Source organism: Sebastes umbrosus, chromosome 2 (genome assembly GCF_015220745.1).
Source record: "Sebastes umbrosus isolate fSebUmb1 chromosome 2, fSebUmb1.pri, whole genome shotgun sequence".
Taxonomy (NCBI): Eukaryota; Metazoa; Chordata; class Actinopteri; order Perciformes; family Sebastidae; genus Sebastes; species Sebastes umbrosus.
The window spans coordinates 14,896,245-14,915,899 of NC_051270.1; the positions used below are offsets into that span (position 1 = coordinate 14,896,245).

General features: G+C 40.9%; 3 protein-coding genes across 4 annotated transcripts in view; all 3 read left to right on the plus strand.

Moving 5' to 3' along the window:
* The window catches only part of nfatc3a (nuclear factor of activated T cells 3a), a 68,925-nt gene extending 60,141 nt beyond the window's left edge, over nucleotides 1–8,784 (plus strand). For both annotated transcript variants that reach the window (XM_037746459.1, XM_037746451.1), the window contains one exon: nucleotides 6,679–8,784. In XM_037746459.1, coding sequence (XP_037602387.1) covers nucleotides 6,679–6,755 — 77 coding nt within the window. In that variant the 3' untranslated portion in view covers nucleotides 6,756–8,784. The remainder of the gene's footprint in view (nucleotides 1–6,678) is intronic.
* A 2,946-nt stretch (nucleotides 8,785–11,730) lies between these two features.
* On the plus strand, nucleotides 11,731–13,880 carry LOC119477445 (delta-type opioid receptor-like). The gene has a single exon (XM_037751538.1). It carries the CDS (start codon nucleotides 12,116–12,118, stop codon nucleotides 13,130–13,132), a length of 1,017 nt encoding a protein of 338 aa, XP_037607466.1. The 5' UTR covers nucleotides 11,731–12,115; the 3' UTR covers nucleotides 13,133–13,880.
* A 1,177-nt stretch (nucleotides 13,881–15,057) lies between these two features.
* Nucleotides 15,058–17,293, plus strand: si:dkey-148a17.6 (uncharacterized protein LOC108190685 homolog). Its single transcript, XM_037789987.1, has one exon. It carries the CDS (start codon nucleotides 15,856–15,858, stop codon nucleotides 16,933–16,935), a length of 1,080 nt encoding a protein of 359 aa, XP_037645915.1. The 5' UTR covers nucleotides 15,058–15,855; the 3' UTR covers nucleotides 16,936–17,293.
* Nucleotides 17,294–19,655: the final 2,362 nt, after the last annotated feature.

Here is a 19,655-nt window from a genome sequence, read left to right on the forward strand (position 1 = left end):
AGTGGGGACAAGAGCAACATATTAACTCTTTGTTCACAATTCTGAATATACACAAATTATTATGAAGAAGATTTAGTTTGTTGCATTGTTGGCTGCTCTTCCTGATTGTCAGTGTTGATTTGTGCTTGTCGGCCGAGCATCGAGCACCTGTGTTTGACTGGAAAAGGAATACCGTATTTGTCATGGCGTGCATGTGAGGACTTGACAGAGTAGAGAAGAGGATTTCACTCCCCCTTGTAAATGTACAGGTGCTGAAAAGAGTGTATACAAGTGTGTCTGTAAATAATAAGTTTACGAGGATGAGTCACCTCAGCTGCAGTGTGGAAGATACTATTTTTTAAACTCTACTCTTACACTTTTTTGAAAAGCAAATGAATAGCTGGTATAATTCATCTTTATTTTTCAGACAAAAATACAAAACATTCTCTAATTTCAGCTTCTCAAAGGTGAGGATTTGTTGCTTGTCTTTGTCTAATGTGATAGTGAATTAAATATCTTTGGAGTTTGGGCCAGTAGGTTACTCCGGGGTCTGAAAAGTGAAGCCAATGCCGAAGTGCCTTAAACATGCATTCTATCTAATATGTGACGTTCATTTAGTAAATTATGGTCTCATTTAGAGTAAAATAGACAATACAGCAGGGGCGTTGTCCGGTCTGGGAGTTGTTCTTGTTTTCGTCTTACAACTTTAACCCTTTCACAGTGGGTTTTTAGTTCATGAAAGTTATTTATAACCTTTTTTTGACGCCTAAAATGTCTTATTCAGTGTTCGGTTGTACTTAGCTCCACCCTTTGGTGTCCCTTCTGGTTGCAAATAACCAAGATGGTGACGGCCAAAATGCCGAACTTGAGGCTTCAAAACGGCAGTCCACAAACCAGTGGGTGACGTCATGGTGACTACTTCTTATATACAGTCTATGGTTCGGACTGACAAAACAAGCTATTTGAAGACACCACCTTGGGCTTTAGGAAATGTTCCTAAAGGTGGCTTTAAGTTGGACCAGGGTACTTTCTGACATTTTATAGCCCAAACAATCAATCAATAATGAAAGTAATCATTAGTTGCAGCTCTAATGCTGTTCAAACAAATCAATTAACTTAGCAGCTCCTGACCACCACCCATTAAATGGCAGGAAAAGCTCTAGTTATTATGGTTTTGATACCAGGGACTCGTCAGCTTCATATACTATTAACCATTGTAATGAGCTTTGCCGATCTCCCCGGGCGGCCATTTGGGCTCCAATGGTTTCCTCCCTGAAGCCCAGTCCTGTGGTCATCTGCTTAGTGGAGCCACTATTCTGTGTCCCAGATCAAAGGCGGGAGTCTTGTGAATCACTTACCGTCAGATCAGATGGGAAATCCAGCGATGATTCACAGAAATGAGTGACATTGAGAAACTGACTTTTTAAAAGAGCTTCTCCAATGTGCCATCACCCACCCACTCACTCACTCACTCACTCACTCACTCACTTACGTACTCCAACGGTGAAATTAAAATAAAGCAGATCGTAGCGTTAAATGAGAGAGCCAGAGAAAGCTTTACTGAGTCGACCTGGAAGATTTCAATACAGGTTCCATCAACTGACCATCTATTTCCAATGTGTGTGATCGCTCAGTGGATTTTCACTTCCCTCATACCTGAGGCTCTGTGAGGACGTGGACTGTGCATGTCATTACAGGGCCCTGCAAGTGGAAACTGTGTGCTTTGATATTCCCTCTTGCAGGCGAACCTCTTTCTGTTCCCTTTGCACAACTGTTTTCCATTGTGGCATGTTGTCTTCATTTGCTGGACTCAAGAATCAGTCAATCTTGGAGTTATTTGCTTAAGCTGCTCTGCCAGAGTAATGTTTTTTAAGCCTGGGTCAGGGAACTTTTTTCAGTGTGTCATAGAGGGTTATGATAATTACCCATTTTCCATTTCGACAGTAGACATGTTTATCGTACTGAATGTCCATCTGCTTATTTCACTTCTGTTTTGCATTATGGAAATCTTTTCAATATACTTCCTTTGACTCGCACTTTAGAAAACGGAGACGTGAGATTACCCAATCTCAGTGGTATCCTGCTAGATGTCTAACTTTATTCAAGGAAGATTAAAGAATCTCCTGACAACAAGTCATTCAGCATATAAAGATGTGACATAGGATAGATATATATCGTCAAAACGGATGTTAAAATGTCTGTCGTATATGTTTTTCTATATCTTTTCTATCGCAATACAGGCTAGGCCTATATACTGTATATATATATTTTTTTTTTCTCTCTATAATATCACTTAAAACCTTTATGTTCATTTTGCACTCAAAATGAGAAAATACTTTTCATTTGTCAAGTATTTAATTCACACGGGAGTATACAAAAATAGTCTTTACCATGTGGTTATTTCATATAGACTGTTTATTTATTGAATTACCAGAAAACATCCTATTTTGTGATATATATCGAGATATGAAATGACCTATATCATGATAGAAGATTTTGGCCCTATTGCCCAGCCCTAATTTGACAATACATTTGTTTTTTGAGCAACAATTTCTTTTTTAAAAGCTGCAAAAACTGTGAACATTTTATGTTTCATTTCATATTCTGGCTACATTTTGGCATTTGTTTTAGGGGTGGGAGGGGGAGCGGGGGGGGGGGGGGTTTGGTGTGGTTATATCTTTCTCAGGAACATTTTGTGTGACATACTGTAAATCTAAACCGCCTGGCTTGCTCCTGACTCGTACTGATGCCTACTGCCAGGGAAAAACGATGCTAAATTCAGCAAATGACTGTAACTGGCCTAGTTAACAGAGATTTAATCCTGTCCTTCTTTTCCTTGCATTTCCTCTGAAACATGAAGAAGCCTGGTCCTAAAAGATTAATATGGACATTATGATAAAATATACAAATTAAAAAATGTAAATCACAGTACAAGAAGCACTGTTGATAGATGGAAGGGTGAGTGGGATAAAATCTGCTTGGCTCCCAAAACCAACATTTTAATGATGTATAGATGATGAACAGGACAGGAGTTGACTTTAATTGTTGTTTTTTTAATTCCCATCTAAGCCAAATGTTACACACATAAACATAATGAGCATTAAAAGGGGACGGATCCATCTAATGTAAGCCTACCGGAGAGCACCAGTAGTAGTAGTAGTAGTAGTCGGCTGACTGCAGATGTATATTCTGAGTAGGGAGCCCCCCTCCCAGTCATCTGTAGAGGATCTCCCTCCGGGTGAGCCATTCAGAGACACACTTACTATGGCCGGCAGCGCTGAATCACCGGCTTTCTGTTGCACTGTCATGAACAATACCAGTAAATCTGAGAAAACACTATCAGCATATGAAACTCTTCACAGTCCCGGCTCGACTCAAACCTCTCTTTCACTTCTGGGTTATTGATGTGTTGAGCTCCAGCTTGAATTGAATGATTTTATCTGAAGCATAGATTATTGCTGACGGATATGGGAAAATTCATCTTTGTTTTTATGTAAATTATTGCTTGTAGATTACTGTAGTGTATTCTGTGCTTTAAATTTCATGTCTTTAGTCCACACGTTAACTTTTCTCAGAAGGAAAACCAGAGAGAACAAGGTCTTCTCCTTTTCACCGTCTGTTTCGAGACCGAGACGGAAATTCACTTCCAAAATAAGTTCAACCGTTCTTCAAACGGCCCCGAATCATCGTCCAAATTTACATCGAGCACAGCTGTAATATCGAGAGTGAACCCTAACGAAAATGTTTCTGACTGTGTGGCTAAACCTTTTCCGGCAATCTAACCTCTTTTTAAATGAGAAACCGAGTGAATCAACTTAAGAGGAATTGAGTGTAACTTGATGGAGTCGTGGGTTTTCAGATTGTTTTACGCTAACTGCCCTCGGTGTCTCTCCTGAGTTATATATCAGTCAATAGGTTAATGTTTGCCTCTGCAAACAATCTTAACAGTACAGCGGAAAGTGATATGTTTTTTCTGCAGACGCCCACTTGATGTCGGTCTGTCGCACTTCGCACTATGTTGCTCATATTCCTGTGGTGTTAGAGCAGAATTGTCCCGTGAATCAACCGAGCTACAGAGTTTACCACATGACATTTCAGATGTGCGTGACAGGCCCGTAAACATCACCCTGTGAATGACCCAGTAATTCATTAGTGTTTAAATTAGAGCCTTTTACAGATCATGATCAGGTTTGAAAGATAAATGTAGACGCATTTAAAGTATTTTACACATATGTTCTGTGTTAAAGAAGTGAAAACTTGGATATAGGAATGAAATCTAAAACATTTCTTAGATACATTTCACTGTACATTTCGGTGTGGTGCCCAGTTACTGTACTAGCTTTATAATGTTATGCACACAGCTGCTCTGATGGTCCTTAAACAGCAGCAAGATGCTGTTTATTTCGAGCACAGTTGCACCACTTGTCTTTTGAAAGGTCACGGCCTTTAAAGGAGATCTACGGTCCTCCATCACAGTTTTATTTCACCGATGGAATCACGCGACAAAATCAATAAACCGGCCAACTTTGTTGTATATTGTACCTCGGTGTTGTATACACAAAGGTAAATGTTTGCTTTGATAGTCACAGTGTAGCCTCATAAGTGCGTGGTGGTGCTGCTGTGAGTGTGATCGTGTGTGTGTGTGAACATGGTTGACATGGGAAAGGAAGAGCCTCCCACGCTAACAGGATGATGTGAGTGATGGTGGCCAGACACAAAAGCAAGTAGCAGAAAACACAAATAAAACAACAGTATGTTCACCGAGGACCTAATTTAAAACCTCCCATGACAAAGACTGTGAAAGAAACGAGGTGTTTAATGGAAATATGTGCAGTTAATACACAAGAAAAACTGACTTAGAGCGCACTGTAGTTCGAGGAGGAGATGATGAAATTGTGAAAATGATACGAAGGTAACACCACAAATATGAGGATTATATTTAACTGAATTGATGAAAGTTGTGTTGCTTAGTTTTGTTTCATTTTACAATGCTCATGTCACTCTGTGTGTCATCAAATTTAAATATAGTTTATTTTTTTCTCATGAAACGCACACTTGGTCGCGTTCATTTTCTCATCATTGACTGAGTCATCCCCCTGCCACCTAGGTTTTTTTTAAACTGAGTTACAGTAACGCCTGTGTGATTTTATAGTACAGTAGTTGCACAAGTGGACAGAGGTAGGTGGAGGAGAGAAGAGCTGTCATGTACAGACAGGTCTACGTATAACTCTCCCAGTGTCAGACTAGGCCAGAGGTCTCTGCTGCACCCTCCCAAACCAGCCTGCCAAGCCTGTTTCTGACCTGTTAACGTCACCTTTAAAATCACATGAAGAAGGCACGGGACTAAAAACCCAACAGTTTTGTTACAGTGGAAAATCACATCACATTTTCCATGAATTTAACCAAACAGCCTTCTCCCTGCCCGTCTGTCCTCGTGTCTTCCTCACCATATTTGAAGTTGATTTACTTCACGGCTGCACTTTTTTACTAGCTCCCCGCTGTGTCTCTTGTGGTCCCAGTGTGAATACTGAATGCAGGCAGCAGATGTAAAACAATCACACATGCGTTGGCTGAAAAACAGGCAACAGCAGCAGCAACAGCAGCAGAGGAAGAGTTATCTGTTATTTATTTAAAATCAGGCTGTAACTGAGTCAGTGGAGTAATTAACCTCGCTGTGCCTGAGTGCCACCCCGGGCTTCACAACGTGTTTTTAACAGTGGATTGGTTTCACACGGCCCTTTGAACTGGCCCGAGGAAATGTACTGAACCACCATTAAAGCTCTAATGAAGTAACGGACGGCCCCGCTGGTTGTACAGGAGTGTGTTTATGGGTGCTGTGGTAACTGGTAACATTTCTCAGACTAAGGTCACAACTGGCACATCTATTGAATGGAATAGTTTCTCTCATTTGTTATGCGAGGAGTGATTATGTCTCACGTCAGAGCTGTGACTTTGTGAACTTTGGGTCTGCCAGTTTGTTTGAGTTTTTCCACTTTGAGCTCTCGGCCAGTTGAGTTGGAGCTTTCGGTGTTGTGAGGAACTCAGCGTGGGACAACACTGCCCTCTGCTGGCCAGAAATATGTACTTCTACTGAACTTCATTTCCACTGGTGATGGGCGGATGAAGCTTTGGGGCTTCAAACTCAACATTCACAGTAATATCTGGTGGTTTCCAAAACGTATAGCAGCCTTTCACCTCATTCATTTCGTAGTTCAATCTTATAGTTTATCAATGTAATGATTAGTATTACATTTTTACCTTTATGTGTGTATCACTTGAATATATCCAGCCCGTTCTCATTCCCAGGGCGTTGAATACAGAATATTGTATCACCAGATTCTTGCCAATACACAACCCTATGAAAGAGACACACTGGGCGGCAGGAGGGGAGGTGAATAGGTCCAACAAACACAAGGCTTTCATCCAGGAGGCCGCTGTTTGTGTCCTGTGCGTCACGTTACAATCAGCTGTTCGTTCGTGTTTTGAAGCAATGCCAAAGGGCGTGACAAAGCGGCAGTATGCGACGAGTTGGGATGAGAAAGTGTTGATGTATGTTTTAGCTGCAAAAAATGTCGAATTGAATGAAGCGCTTTCTGAAGCTCCAGTGACGTGTGAAGCTTCGGACGTCATCAGTCCCGTGGTATTCTTCATTTGACACAAATAATACATGTTTTTGTGTTTGTGTTTTTCTCTTCACAGTGAATGAAATCATCGGCAGAGACATGTCCCAGTCCCCCAGCACTCATGGTCCTCCATCAGCACACAACCAGTCATAGCCCAGCCCACGCTCAGGCCCTGACGCAGCCTTCTGGGTCGTGAACCACCCCCTCTAACTCTTGACCCCGGACCAACCGGTCCTGGTCCAGGTGCTGGTCTTGTGTGCGATGAGACAAGAGGGCAGATGGAAATAAGAAAGATCGTGGTCAAAGACAGAATACAGTTGGAGATGGACCTGCTAGACCAGCAGCCTGACAAGAAGACACTCTCATTTGTCTCCTATTTCATTTAAAACTATTTCTCTTATTAAGGGATTTAGATACTCACAACTTCACACAGATTAAAGAGAAAGGTGAGCAGGAGAATAATGTTGAGTTACAGCGAGGTTGAAACGGTTGGAGAATAAGACCCGTCCCTCTTCATTAGGTGTGTGCCTGCCTGCCCTCTCAAAGCCCCGCTGTCTTCCTGGCCAATCAGCTCTCCACAACTGTGGAGCTCTCGTTTGTTTTTTAAATAACTCTCTGTAGTGGAGACAATACAACAGCGTGTGTTGTCTTCCCCCTCTCACCAGCATCGACCTTCACGAATGAAGACGTCTCGAGACATATAAGCATAAGAGAAACGCAGGAGTGCACAGTGTTCTCGCAGGAAGCCAGAGAAGGTTGTTTCAGTACTCTGAAGTGAAAGAGGCAACATTTCTTTTATTGGATACTAAAACGCTGCAAAATATTGTGGGTTTCTCTGAGCGAGCAACAGCAAAAGTGTTGCATGATGTAGCTAAACTAATCACACTTGGAAAATCAATTACTAGCTGTAAAATTGCATTACCAAATTCAAATCAAACCACCCTGAAGGATCAGAATTTCAATTATCAGTAAAAAAAAAAAATTGGAAACTGGCTGAACAATCCCAGTTTTTCGTTCTTGGCTCAGTGACGACGACACTGTCCACTCCACTTGTTTTTCTCCCTTTTTTTAATGATAAGCCCATTCAGGTCTGGAGTGCAGGGGCCCGGCAGGGAGGACTCCTCCGGCGCTGGTCTGGGATCTGCAACCTGCAACATTCCACAACTTTTAGTAACCTTGCAGCCGTGTAGATATCTGTACATGAACCCCCGCTCCCCCCTCTCTCTCTTCCTCCTTCTGTCTCTTCATCATTTACCTCCCTCTCCTGTGTTTCTTTATTCAAGTTGAACAAATGCCTTATTAACACTTAGCAGCTTTGAATGGTAGCTAAAGCTTTTGCTGTTGTTGTTGTTGTTGTTGTTGTTGTTGTTTTGCACAGCTGGCTTTGAGTGTGACTATAATATTGTTTCGGAAAGATGACTTCATGAATCCTGACGAGGGATGAGTGGGTTTCAGGACTGAGTTAGCCCTCTAATTTTCAAAGATATTTGAAGATGCCCCGTTATTTCCACGTTACAGAGAAGGTCGTCTGAAATTTCTTTTTCATGCAATAACTCCCCAAATCTCCCAGGGGCCCTTGTGTGCCTTCAAATTCCTAACAGCCACCATACCTGTTGATGGCGTGACATATAATGGGAAAATGATCTGATGAAAAGTATTTTATACATAAAGATGTTTATATATTGCATTTATGTATTGTCCCCCACCCCCTTTAATGAACAAGGTAAAAAAAAGAAATCCCAACATCTGGATGCACTTCCCCTGTTTGCAACAATCAATGTTTGCTGTTCGCAATCAAACTCCTTAATCGTCTCCAGAATGGTGTCTACTCACGATGATGTATTCATATTTCTTATTCTGACAGATATGCAGTGCCTGTACGGCAGCAATAACACAGTCTCGAGGACAGTCGGGCGTGGATGTGAACGGACAGATTTCCTTTGGCTTTTGTTTGCCTTAAGCTTGACAATGATGCTCCTGCATGTGAGAGCTGAGGAGTATCGCTTATGACGGTTTGAAGTCAGTTTCCAGGTGAAAGTGATTCTGCTATGCATTACGATTCTGCCTAATGCCTTTAAAAACGAGGATATAAAAAAGACAAAAAAGAAAAAAACAGACCTTGATGCCTATAGAAGTAGACTTGTTGTAGATGCTTGATTGATTGTGTTAGCATCCTGGAGTTGTCCATCAGCCAATCTGCCTTGTCAAGGACGCAGTGAGAGCATCTTAATAGGTTCAGTTGTGTGTGTGAGTGTGTGTGTGTGTGTGGATGGATGGTTGGTGTTTGTACCAAATATGCTGTACAGAAGACGGGAATTTTTAAGAGTCCTATTTTCAACAACAGAAGCACACACGTGTATTTAGGCTATGCAAACTATAACAGCAGCAAATGTGAGATATGAAATGAAAAACGAGATTATAATCTATTTGTAATGTTGCTTATGAACTTCACAGAGCGGAAAGAAAAAAACATTCAGATAGTGAGAGTATCATGTCACTATGTAAACTATTAGGATGCCTTAACTCTTGTTTGAAAACCAGTTTGTCAGTGTGTCTGTATGCTGTTCTGGGTTGATTTTATTTTTTCCATGACTAAGACATAAGTCGGTAACTATTATTATTATTATTTTTCTTTTGTTTTTTGTTTTTTTTTGGGTGGGGGTGGGGGGCACAGAGTGGACATCGAGGGTTGGGTGGGAGGAGGGAGATGGCTTTTTTTTTTTTTTTTTTTGCATATAAAGCTGGTTCTGCAGCTTGAAAGACTTGAGTCAACAAAAAAAACGAAACAAAACCAGCATTGACAGTAAACTCTGGCTGCCGTCCTCGTCTGTCACAACCAAAGACCGAACAATATGTTCCCATTTTACGTTATGGTAAAGCAACAGAGACTGTACAACTCTATTTTTGATACTTTGAAATGGATGTCATTCCTAAAAGGTTGGGGACATGTATGAGTGTTGAATATATATATATATGAATATGTATATATATACACACATATGTATATATACACACACATATATGTGTATATATACACATACATATATGTGTATATATAGTCACGTGTGTGTGTATGTACTGTATATGTATATATATATATATACACACACACATATATATACACATATATATGTTTTGTAAAATAAAAGGGAAATACAGGTTTAGCTGATGTTTACCGAGCCTTGTATTGTCATTTCTTGTATATTTTGTATGTTAAATTTTTTGTAATTTTTAAGACTGCAGTGCTTTTTGAAATTATTCAAAGGGAATACCTTGCATCATACTGTAGGCTCTAAAGTAGTATATATCAATAAAACAAAAAACTCAGCTATGGCTTTGTGTCACTTTTTTCCTTGTCTTTTCAGTTCAGGTACTTTCAGAAAGTTTCACCTCCTTTTTGGGGGGTTAAAAGGCCCCATAAAATCCCTGATGATGGTGCTAATGCAACATTTATGGATGCCGAACCCAACAGAAGGCAGCAACAAGGCAATTCAAAGCGCTTCACATTATAAAAGGACATTTAAATACAATTAAAAACAGTACAATTTATTTAATGATATGGTTCATTTTATCATTATATAAAATATTTAAGTCGTGTTTTTCAAAAAGTCAGACAAATAATCTTCCAGGTTTTGTTATGTCACTATATTAGGTTATTTTATTTTTATTCACATTAGTACAACATGGAATCAAAAGTCCTTAATAATCTGCAGACTACAGAACCAGCAAGGTGTTGGAGCCTCCGTTCACATAGACTTACAAAGGTAGTGGTTGATTAACAAGTTAAATATATGATATGTGTGATGGATGGAGGACAGTGGGTTGTGTATTAGATCAAATATTCCATACAGTGTTCTGGGAAAAGGCAAGCGATGGTAATAATTAACTATTCAAATGGTTGGCATTCATGCAATAGATGGAGTTGACAGTCCAAAGTTGAAGTGTGTGGGAGCGTTCTCACAAATTCAACAGTAAAGGTTGTTTGGGGAGAATAAGGACACTAGTAATTAAGTAAGTACGTAAGTAAAGCTTTATTTTAGCACCTTTTAAAACACACCGTTACAAAGTGCTTCACACACAAATGAAACATCAAACAATATATGTAGCTTAGCTTTGTATTTGAAATATTGCAAATATATGAATAAAGTAAATACTAGATTACTCAAAAAGAGTTTTGGGATGAGGAAAAAATAATCCCTGCCTTCCTTTCAGTTCAGCTGGACTACTGCAGTAGGTAGCGTGGTCAGGGTCTGCTGGTGGTCATATTCTGTGGAAAAGAGAAACAAATAGCGTGCTTTAAGGAAAGAACAAGAAGTAATTTAATGTATTTATTGTATTGTATTGTATTATTTATTATTGCAGAGAGGCATAGTGACTGTTCAGCAGCTACAGTCTCCTCATGGGAAGCTGGATACAGTTTTTTTTAGGTAGGAACAAAGAAAACACAACTATATTATTAAAGTAGCAATGGGTAGAATAGGAGCAAATATGATTAAAAAATATATTTTTATAAAATGGTCACTATATCCTGACAGTAGTACATGAGACAGGTAATCTGAAAAAAATCATAAGCCTCTGTGTCCTCCGGTGCTCCTAATGGCATCTGCAAGATTTCACAGGCCGGAGGAAAACAACCAATCAGAGCCGAGCTGGAGTCTGCCGTCTCTGAGCAGCTGTCAATCACTCATGAACTCCGATCAAACAGTCAAACTAGGCAGCGCTGATCAAATATGAATCAATTTTCTGTTACTGTAATGCCTATTTCTCGCCTCAAATGTTTTCAGAAACATCTTATAGTGTATTGTTTAACTGTAAAATGAGAAGGTTTGTGACCCGGCAGCCAATAGGAACGCTCTCTCTTTGAAATCATCTGTGATTGGTGAAAGTCTCCCGTCACGGGCTAGATTTTTTAAAGCCTAAAAACAGAGCCATGAGGAGGTGCAGAGGTCTAGTTATCTCTCAGACTTGAATAACAATATGCTGAAAGGTTATTATGGATTTTTTTGCTCCATGATGCCAAAAATATTCTGCCTACTGCCACTTTAACAAAAAGTTTGTTACTGATGCACACTCTGGAGCAGAAGGTGGCAGTAATGCACAGGATTGTGGATCTCAACCATCACAAAACTACACAGATTCCTTCAGAAGTAGGAAAGTCCTTGTTTAGTCAGTGATTTGGAGAAAAGAACTACAAAAGTCCTTTTACTTTTATTGTTTGCCATGCAGTAAATAAAGTAAATCATTCTATCGCAATCAAATAAACGCATGCTCCTGACTTGTTAATAAGTATAAGTAATAAAGTTGCTTATCAAACCATGGTCACAGAACAGAAACAGAAAGGTCTTTGGAGTAACCTAAGTAACCTCTCTAAACTGATCACTGTCGGTGCCTGTGACTCCGTGAGAAACCTGGTTCCTGCTCAGTTTATCCATAAAGGGAAGTGAAGATTTGCTTGTGCAGCACTTTGTTTTTCTTTTCATGCAGAAGCCGCTGTCAGCACATACACTTTCACCATGAACCACTCAGCTGAGCAGTCGCCTTCAGAGGAAATGGCCCCTGAGAAGTTTGATGGCGGGACAACGGCAGTGTGTGTGATCCTCGGTCTGTCCTTCCTGGTAGGAGCTCCGGGGAACCTGCTGGTGATCTGGACCATCCTGAGACACGTCAAGCAGCGTTCCCACACTGTGGTGCTCATCCTGCATCTGGCTGCTGCAGACCTGCTGGTCCTCATCACCCTGCCTCTGTGGATCTACTCCCTGGTGCACACCTGGATGTTTGGAGAGGCCTTCTGCAAGGCGTTGGTGTACATCGTCAGTGTGTGCATGTTCAGCAGCATCTTCTTCATCACCCTAATGAGCATGGAGCGCTATTTAGCCATCTGTCATCCATTTGTGATGATGCGCTGGAAGACCAAGAGCGTTATGAACAGGTGTCTCATAGTTTTGTGGCTGCTTGCTTTGCTTCTAGGAGTGCCTGCTGTGCTGACTCAGCCTTTGGATGGAAGTGATGGAGAAGAGCAGTGTTTTATGAAGGAGTTCAGCTCTGTGACTCAAGCGGTCATCTTGTTATGTCTGGAGACCTTTGGGGGCTTTGTAGCTCCTTTCATCATTCTCAGTATCTGTTACTGTCTAGTGGCTGCCCAGCTCAGGAAAATGAGTTTCAACTCCAAACAGAAATCCATGTTCCTTGTACACGCCGTTGTGGTAGCCTTCACACTGTGCTGGTTGCCCTACCATGTCATCAACATCATTGATCTGGTTTGCATCCTAGGATCAGGCACAGAACATGAATGTGTGCCGGAGAGCTTTGTCTTCAGCTCTGGTGCTCTTGTTTTCATCAGCAGTTCAGTGAATCCTGTGTTATACACCCTCTTCGCGAGGAACTTTCGAGGGAGTCTGGAGAAGTCCCGGCTGGTCAGGCTGTTCCAGGAAATGGCTACTCACACTAACAAGCTGAGGGAGCTGGTAGTACAACAGCCGACTAGCCAGGGGGCAGCAAATACACAAGTAGAGCTGATGCCGTCTGATTGAGAAAAAACACTGAATCCCTGAAAATGTGATGACGGGGAAATGTGACATCTGCAGTTTATTAAGGGACTATACTTTATTATGTATACGATCTAAGGCTTTAAAAGCCTATATGTCACATGTATAATAGTGCTGACAATGGTAACAGGTTATGATTCATATCATTAACACATACCTCCCATCTTCCACATTTACCCGCAGATGATGCAAGCAAACACAATCTTTATGTGTTCCTCAGTTATGATGATAATATATTGCTGTATAGTTTTAAAAATCCTGTAATGTGAAATGTATTACAATTAATTTATGACTTGAAAAATTAAATGACACCTCTAGATTAATCCATCAATACATCCATCCATTTTCTTCCGCTTATCCGGGGCTGGATCGCGGGGGCAGCAGGCTTAGCGGGGTATTCCAGACGTCCCTCTCCACAGCAACGTTTTCCAGCTCTTCCTGGGGGATGCTGAGGCGTTCCCAGGCCAGACCAGATATATAATCTCTCCAGCATGTTCTGGGTCTACGCCGGGGCCTCTTACCAGTTGGACGTGCCCAGAAAACCTCCAGAGGGAGCCTCGTCCAGGAGGCATCCTGATCAGATGCCCAATCCACCTCGTGAAGGAGCAGCGATCCTACTCGGAGCTCCCTCCGGATGTCTGAGCTCTACAACCTATCTCTAAGGCTGAGCCAAGCCACCCTACGGAGGAAGCTCATTTCGGCCGCTTGTATCCGCGATCTCATTCTTTCGGTCACAACCCAAAGTTCATGACCATAGGTGAGGGTTGGAATGTAGACAGACTGGTAAATCGAGAGCTTTACCTTCCGGCTCAGCTCCCTCTTTACCACAATGGTCCGCATAACTGCACACGCCGCACCGAACCGCCTGTCCATTTCCCGTTCCATTTTTCCCTCACTTGTGAATTATGGACTTGGAGGTACTGACTCTCATCCCAACCGCTTCACACTTGGCTGCAAAACCGCCCCAGTGCACGCTGCAGGTCACGGTTTGATGAAGCCAACAGAACCACATCATCTGCAAAGAGCAGAGACGCAATTCTGACGTCCCCAAACCGGACATTCTCCTACCCCCCGCTGCTAGATCAATGTTCTTGGGAAACTGCCATAATTATTTAATTTTTGTTGATTATCTTATTTTGATTTATTTCTTGTCACTTTGGGGAAAATATGCCCTATAGTAATGGCAGTTGAAGGGACTATTTGTAACTTTCAGAAATGCTTGTTAACAGCAACACCTGTGGCCGTGAAATCAACGAAAGTCAGCGTCGGGCTCGCGCTTGCTCGCTCTAAATGTACCTGAACGAGCGTCGCTCAAAACAGTGAGGAGACACACGTCAGCTAAATCCACAATATCACTCTATATTTCAGCTGCTTGGCAGTAATGTTAGCTGACCAGACGAAAGTCTCTCCATGAACAGGATTTAGATCTGATCCTAGTGTTGGCTTTTCCTGCCTAAGTGCAGGCTGAAGCAGCGGGGCTCTGCAGCGTGTCTCCCTGCTCTCTCCGCCCGCAGCCGGAGAGAGCAGAGGAGACACCGGCACCCGGTCGGTAACGAGAAGACAACGTAACACTCTGAAGAGCTCCATCACTTCACAAGACACGGGAAAGCTCTGTTGGTCTGGAGGAGCTGCAGCATTTATTTCTGCACAAACGTCCCCTGTGCATTCACTAGATATCCTCAGAGCTAAACTAACTCTTCTGCAGTGTGTAGTGAGCGCGCGTTCACGTCTAGAAGTGGAGGACGCGTGTGCTGTCTGAGTGAAGGAGAGCAGGCAGCGGAGACGAGGCTCCGGCCACACGCGAGCGCGCATATGCGAACGCGCATGTGTGCCGACCCGCTACATTTATACCCTTAAAAAGTTACAAACAGTCCCTTTAAGCTGAAAATTAAAAAAAATTAAAAAGCCAAAAAATCTCTATAGTATATGCTGAACTAAAATGTATTCACAATTCCTTCAAAATTAAACTGTAATATTTTATACTGAATGTAGAGCAATTATTCACCATAATATTCACAGATATAGTTAAGTTAGAGTATAAGTGGTCAAAGGGTTGCAAACCAATTTTGCTTCCATTTTAACTCAAATAATCACTCATACAAATCAGAAAAAGATATGGGTCACACAGCATTTCATACATTTCTCTCATTATTCAGACCCTAATTATCTGGAAAAAGAACTAAATGTCATCAGACCAGTTCCTAAACGTGCTCCTTTACATAACAGACCTGTATCCCTCATGTTAGAGAAATTAAAATTACATGTAATTATCTACATCAGGACACTGTTTTAAAAATGTTACAGTGCCTGTAGGACAAGAAAGGGTTTGTTTAATTGAAATAATTCACATATTGTTGTTTTCCATCTAACTGAAATGTTCTGTATATCATGAAACTTGTGCAGATTCTCGGTTAATGTTATTGTATCCGTGGAGTTGTTCCCCACATTAGTGGAGCATCTGAGATAATTTAATTTCTGATAATCTTTTCTTTGATTTATTTGAAACTCTACATCCTTTTAATTCATGACCTGAGGTGAAAAAATGGACTAATGACGCATGCATGAATCACCGCTTTGCTTCTCAAATAGCCCTGTGAGGAAACCCCTTTCCTGTGCTGTCTATTCGTAAAGGGAAGTGAGGACTTGCTTGTGCAGCACTTTGTTTTTCTTTTCATGCAGACGCCGCTGTCAGCACATACACTCGCAGCATGAACTACTCAGATGAGCTGCCTTCTTCTTATTCAAAGGACGATAATATGGCCCCTGAAGAGTTTGATGGCGGGACAGCAGTGGCTTGTGTGATCCTTGGCCTGTCCTTTCTGATAGGAGCTCCGGGCAACCTGCTGGTGATCTGGACCATCCTGAGACACGTCAAGCAGCGTTCCCACACCGTGGTGCTCATCCTGCACCTGGCTGTTGCAGACCTGCTGGTCCTCATCACCCTGCCTCTGTGGATCTACTCTCTGGCCCACCACTGGGTGTTTGGAGAGGCCTCCTGCAAAGCCATGGTGTTCATGATCCAGGCCTGCATGTACAGCAGCGTTTTCCTCATCGTCCTCATGAGTGTGGAGCGCTTTGTGGCCGTGCGCTATCCCTTTGCTTCAGCTGGCTGGAGGAGGAAAAAAGCTTTGAATAAAGTCCTGCTTGCTCTGTGGACGGCAGCGTTCTTGTTCAGCGTACCCATCATCCCGACTCAGGTTGTGGGACATGATTCTGGCGAGGAGCACTGTCTGTACCGGTTTTATGAATCTGTGACCCAGGAGCTGGTGTGTGTGCTGCTGGAGACACTGGTGGGTTACATACTACCCTTATCCATCCTGGTGGTCTGTTACAGCTGCGTGTTCAGCCGGATCACCCAGATGACCTTTAAGTCTAAGCGCAAGTCCACAGTCCTGATTGCCAGCGTGGTGGTTGTGTTTGCCATCTGTTGGACGCCTCACCACATAGGAAACGTACTCTCTCTCATCATCCTGGCCACCAAAGACGAGTATCTGGAGAGCGCCAGGAGCACCATGACCTTCATCGCCGGAGCCATGGTCTTCATCAGCAGCAGCGTCAACCCCATCCTCTACATGTTCGCGGCCCGTTCCTTCAGGAGCTCCCTGCGTGACACCGGCATCCAGAAGCTCTTCCGCCACATCTCCAGCACCTCCCCAGGTGAGGGCACTAAAGAATTGTCCTTTGTGTCCAAGAGACCGAGCAATCAGACCCACAGCTCTCAGTGTGTGTCCGAGTCCAAAGACCAAATGGACATATTGGTAAACATGTGTGAAAATAATCCATCGTGATATTGAAAATGTATGTGTAGTGTGTGTAGATATTCATGTATTTTGTAATGAAGGAAATTTAGCCTGAAATGAAGCTCATTTTGTATGAAATTACAACACAGAAAAACAGGAAGTCAGAATTTATCTGTGAAATACTTGTCCCAACTCTGTAAATAACCAGTTTTACATGTTTTCTAAAAGTTTCTTTTTTAAATAGTGAACATATATTTATAAATCTGTCATGCATTATGTACTTATGCCATATAGTATTCATAAATAGTACAATAAATAATTCTATATGCATAAGACAAGTCTCAATGTAAAGTTTTTATTTTATTTTATAATTTTGGTGATGCAAAATAAATGGAAATGGTATTGATTATGTTGTTGATTCTGTGTAAGATTATTTTTTTTAATGGCCTGTAAGTGTGGGAACAGAACACAGTTTCATCTGATAACCCTTTGGTTGCGTCAGCCACTTCTTATTTTTTACACTTTTGCCACAGAGAAATATGTGACTCACAGCTTTGGCTCTCTTAATAGTGTGAATGCTGTTTCAGCAGCTATTAACTACTTTAGCAACTATTGACATCCAAATTCTTATTCCTCTGCTATTTTCTTTCTGTACGTTTTTTGGACTTAACTACTTCTGCATACGTTCAGCTACAGATCCATTCAAATACTAAAATATACAGCTTTTTAAAGGGTGCTTGTATTCAACTTTTTTCTACCTTTTATTCTTTTTAAAATATTCAACGTTTTACAATTTTTTATAATGTAAGTCAATGGGAGACATCTTCAAATCTTCTTAAACCTACTCCGCTTGGAAATGCTACTCCTTCCACATACTTTCAGCTACAGACTTTAAACTTTAAACGGGTTACAAGACTTTGAACTAATAAACTTGTATTCATCTTTTTGATATCTTTTACAGTTTTTGCATTATCACAGTTTAGGTTTTTTGGGGGTAATGCAGTTCAACTTTCATCTCTGCCAGTTTTTCAGAAGTGCAGTGCTTTAAGATTTCTGTATTTTCAGCAATGTTATGCAATTAATTTCAGATGTCAGCATTCACATGCAGTTTTCTGCAGGAAATGCATTTTCTATTTGGAGATAAGACTTTGACAACCTTTTAGTGTCGTTATGTAACATCTCTGATACAGTCTGATTGTAAAATCATGTAATAAAACTGCTGTTCATTTCATCTTTTCTAAATCATAGAATCCAAAACGTATGATATTGTAAAAATGTTTTTCACTCGTGACAAACAAGCAAACAATTGCCCTGGTATCCCGCTGGAGACAACAGTCTTGCTTTCAACTTCCTCTCAATGAAAAGATTGCAAAATGAAAAGCTGGATGTTCCCTTTGTTGAGCAGCAAAAAGCGGAATCGTGTCTTAATGTTTGTCACAGTCTCATAAAACTTGTGAGCATGTTTCCTGATATTTTTAAATGCACGTCAGTCAGATATTTATAATGGACTCTTATTTCCAAGTTTGTCGGTTGCCATAACTACACAACTGGCACCAGCTGGCAAAACCAGTAGATGGCGGTGACACTGTGTTTTTAATAATGGAGATTTTACATAATTTCAGTGTGGTGTCCTAATAATGGTCATAATATTTATTAATAAAGGAAAAACAGTTAAAATGTCAAGTTTTGGATAAAAAAAGTAAACATTTGTAAGAACTGACATGCCACACTTTCCCAATGGGTTTGTCATTTGTGTGTTGTGTCAGATACTTACGAGGTTACTTTTGTGCCTTTATTATCCGATCAAACAGAAAAGGTTTGAGAGCAAAACTTTGCACACTGTAATCAAAACATAGATTAAAGAGCAAAACTAACAACACTGCAATCAAAAAATGTTTTATTGCAAGTAAAATAAGTAAGGGATAACGTACAGCGAGCTGGTCATAGTTGTTAAATAAACCTCGACAGGACGATGCAATTTACATCTTTCAGTGTAGGTCCAGCCCGCGAGATTCAGCAAACAAAACTTTTGCTGTGGGAACAAAACCTTTAGATTTGCCAACAAAACTTTTGGGTTCGCACACAAAATTTTGGGATTTGCATTAATACATTTTTTATCACAAATTTATTTTACTTACAATAAAAAAATGTTTTGATTGCATGTCGATAGTTTTGCTCTCGAACCAAAAGTATCTCCTTAGATACTATGAGATGGCTCACTGTGATAATGATTTGAACTGAGGATTGAATGAACCCACTGTGACTTTGCTCATCACCTCTTTGGAATCTTTGAATATTGGTGTGTCAGGATTATTTTAACTGTGACGGTGGAAAAATTACAGAGGGCAAAGGGTGTTACAAAAACATATGTGTCAGAAGAGATCACGCAAGAAAACGTAGCTGACTCTGAGATATGCTCGGCCTTTTCTCACAGAATGAGGAAGCGGCATGTTTATGAGACAACATCAGCGGTGTGGTATTTACCTAATGTACCCATTGCCTTTCATTATGAGTATAAACAGTATGCCTGTATTGTACTTTTTAATTGAATCAACACTTGTCCTTTACCATCTGAATGTTTTTTAGGCTTTGTTAAATAATAAGATACAAAATGAAAAATAATGTAGGCACACACGGTATTTAAAAGTGTTACTGATAACATTTTTATGTAGACAAATATTTTAAAAAAATAATACATCTACAGAGTTTTTAGAAAGGTGCCGAATAAAAGTATGGTTTTTCCTGAAAAAAAATATAATGATTGTGAA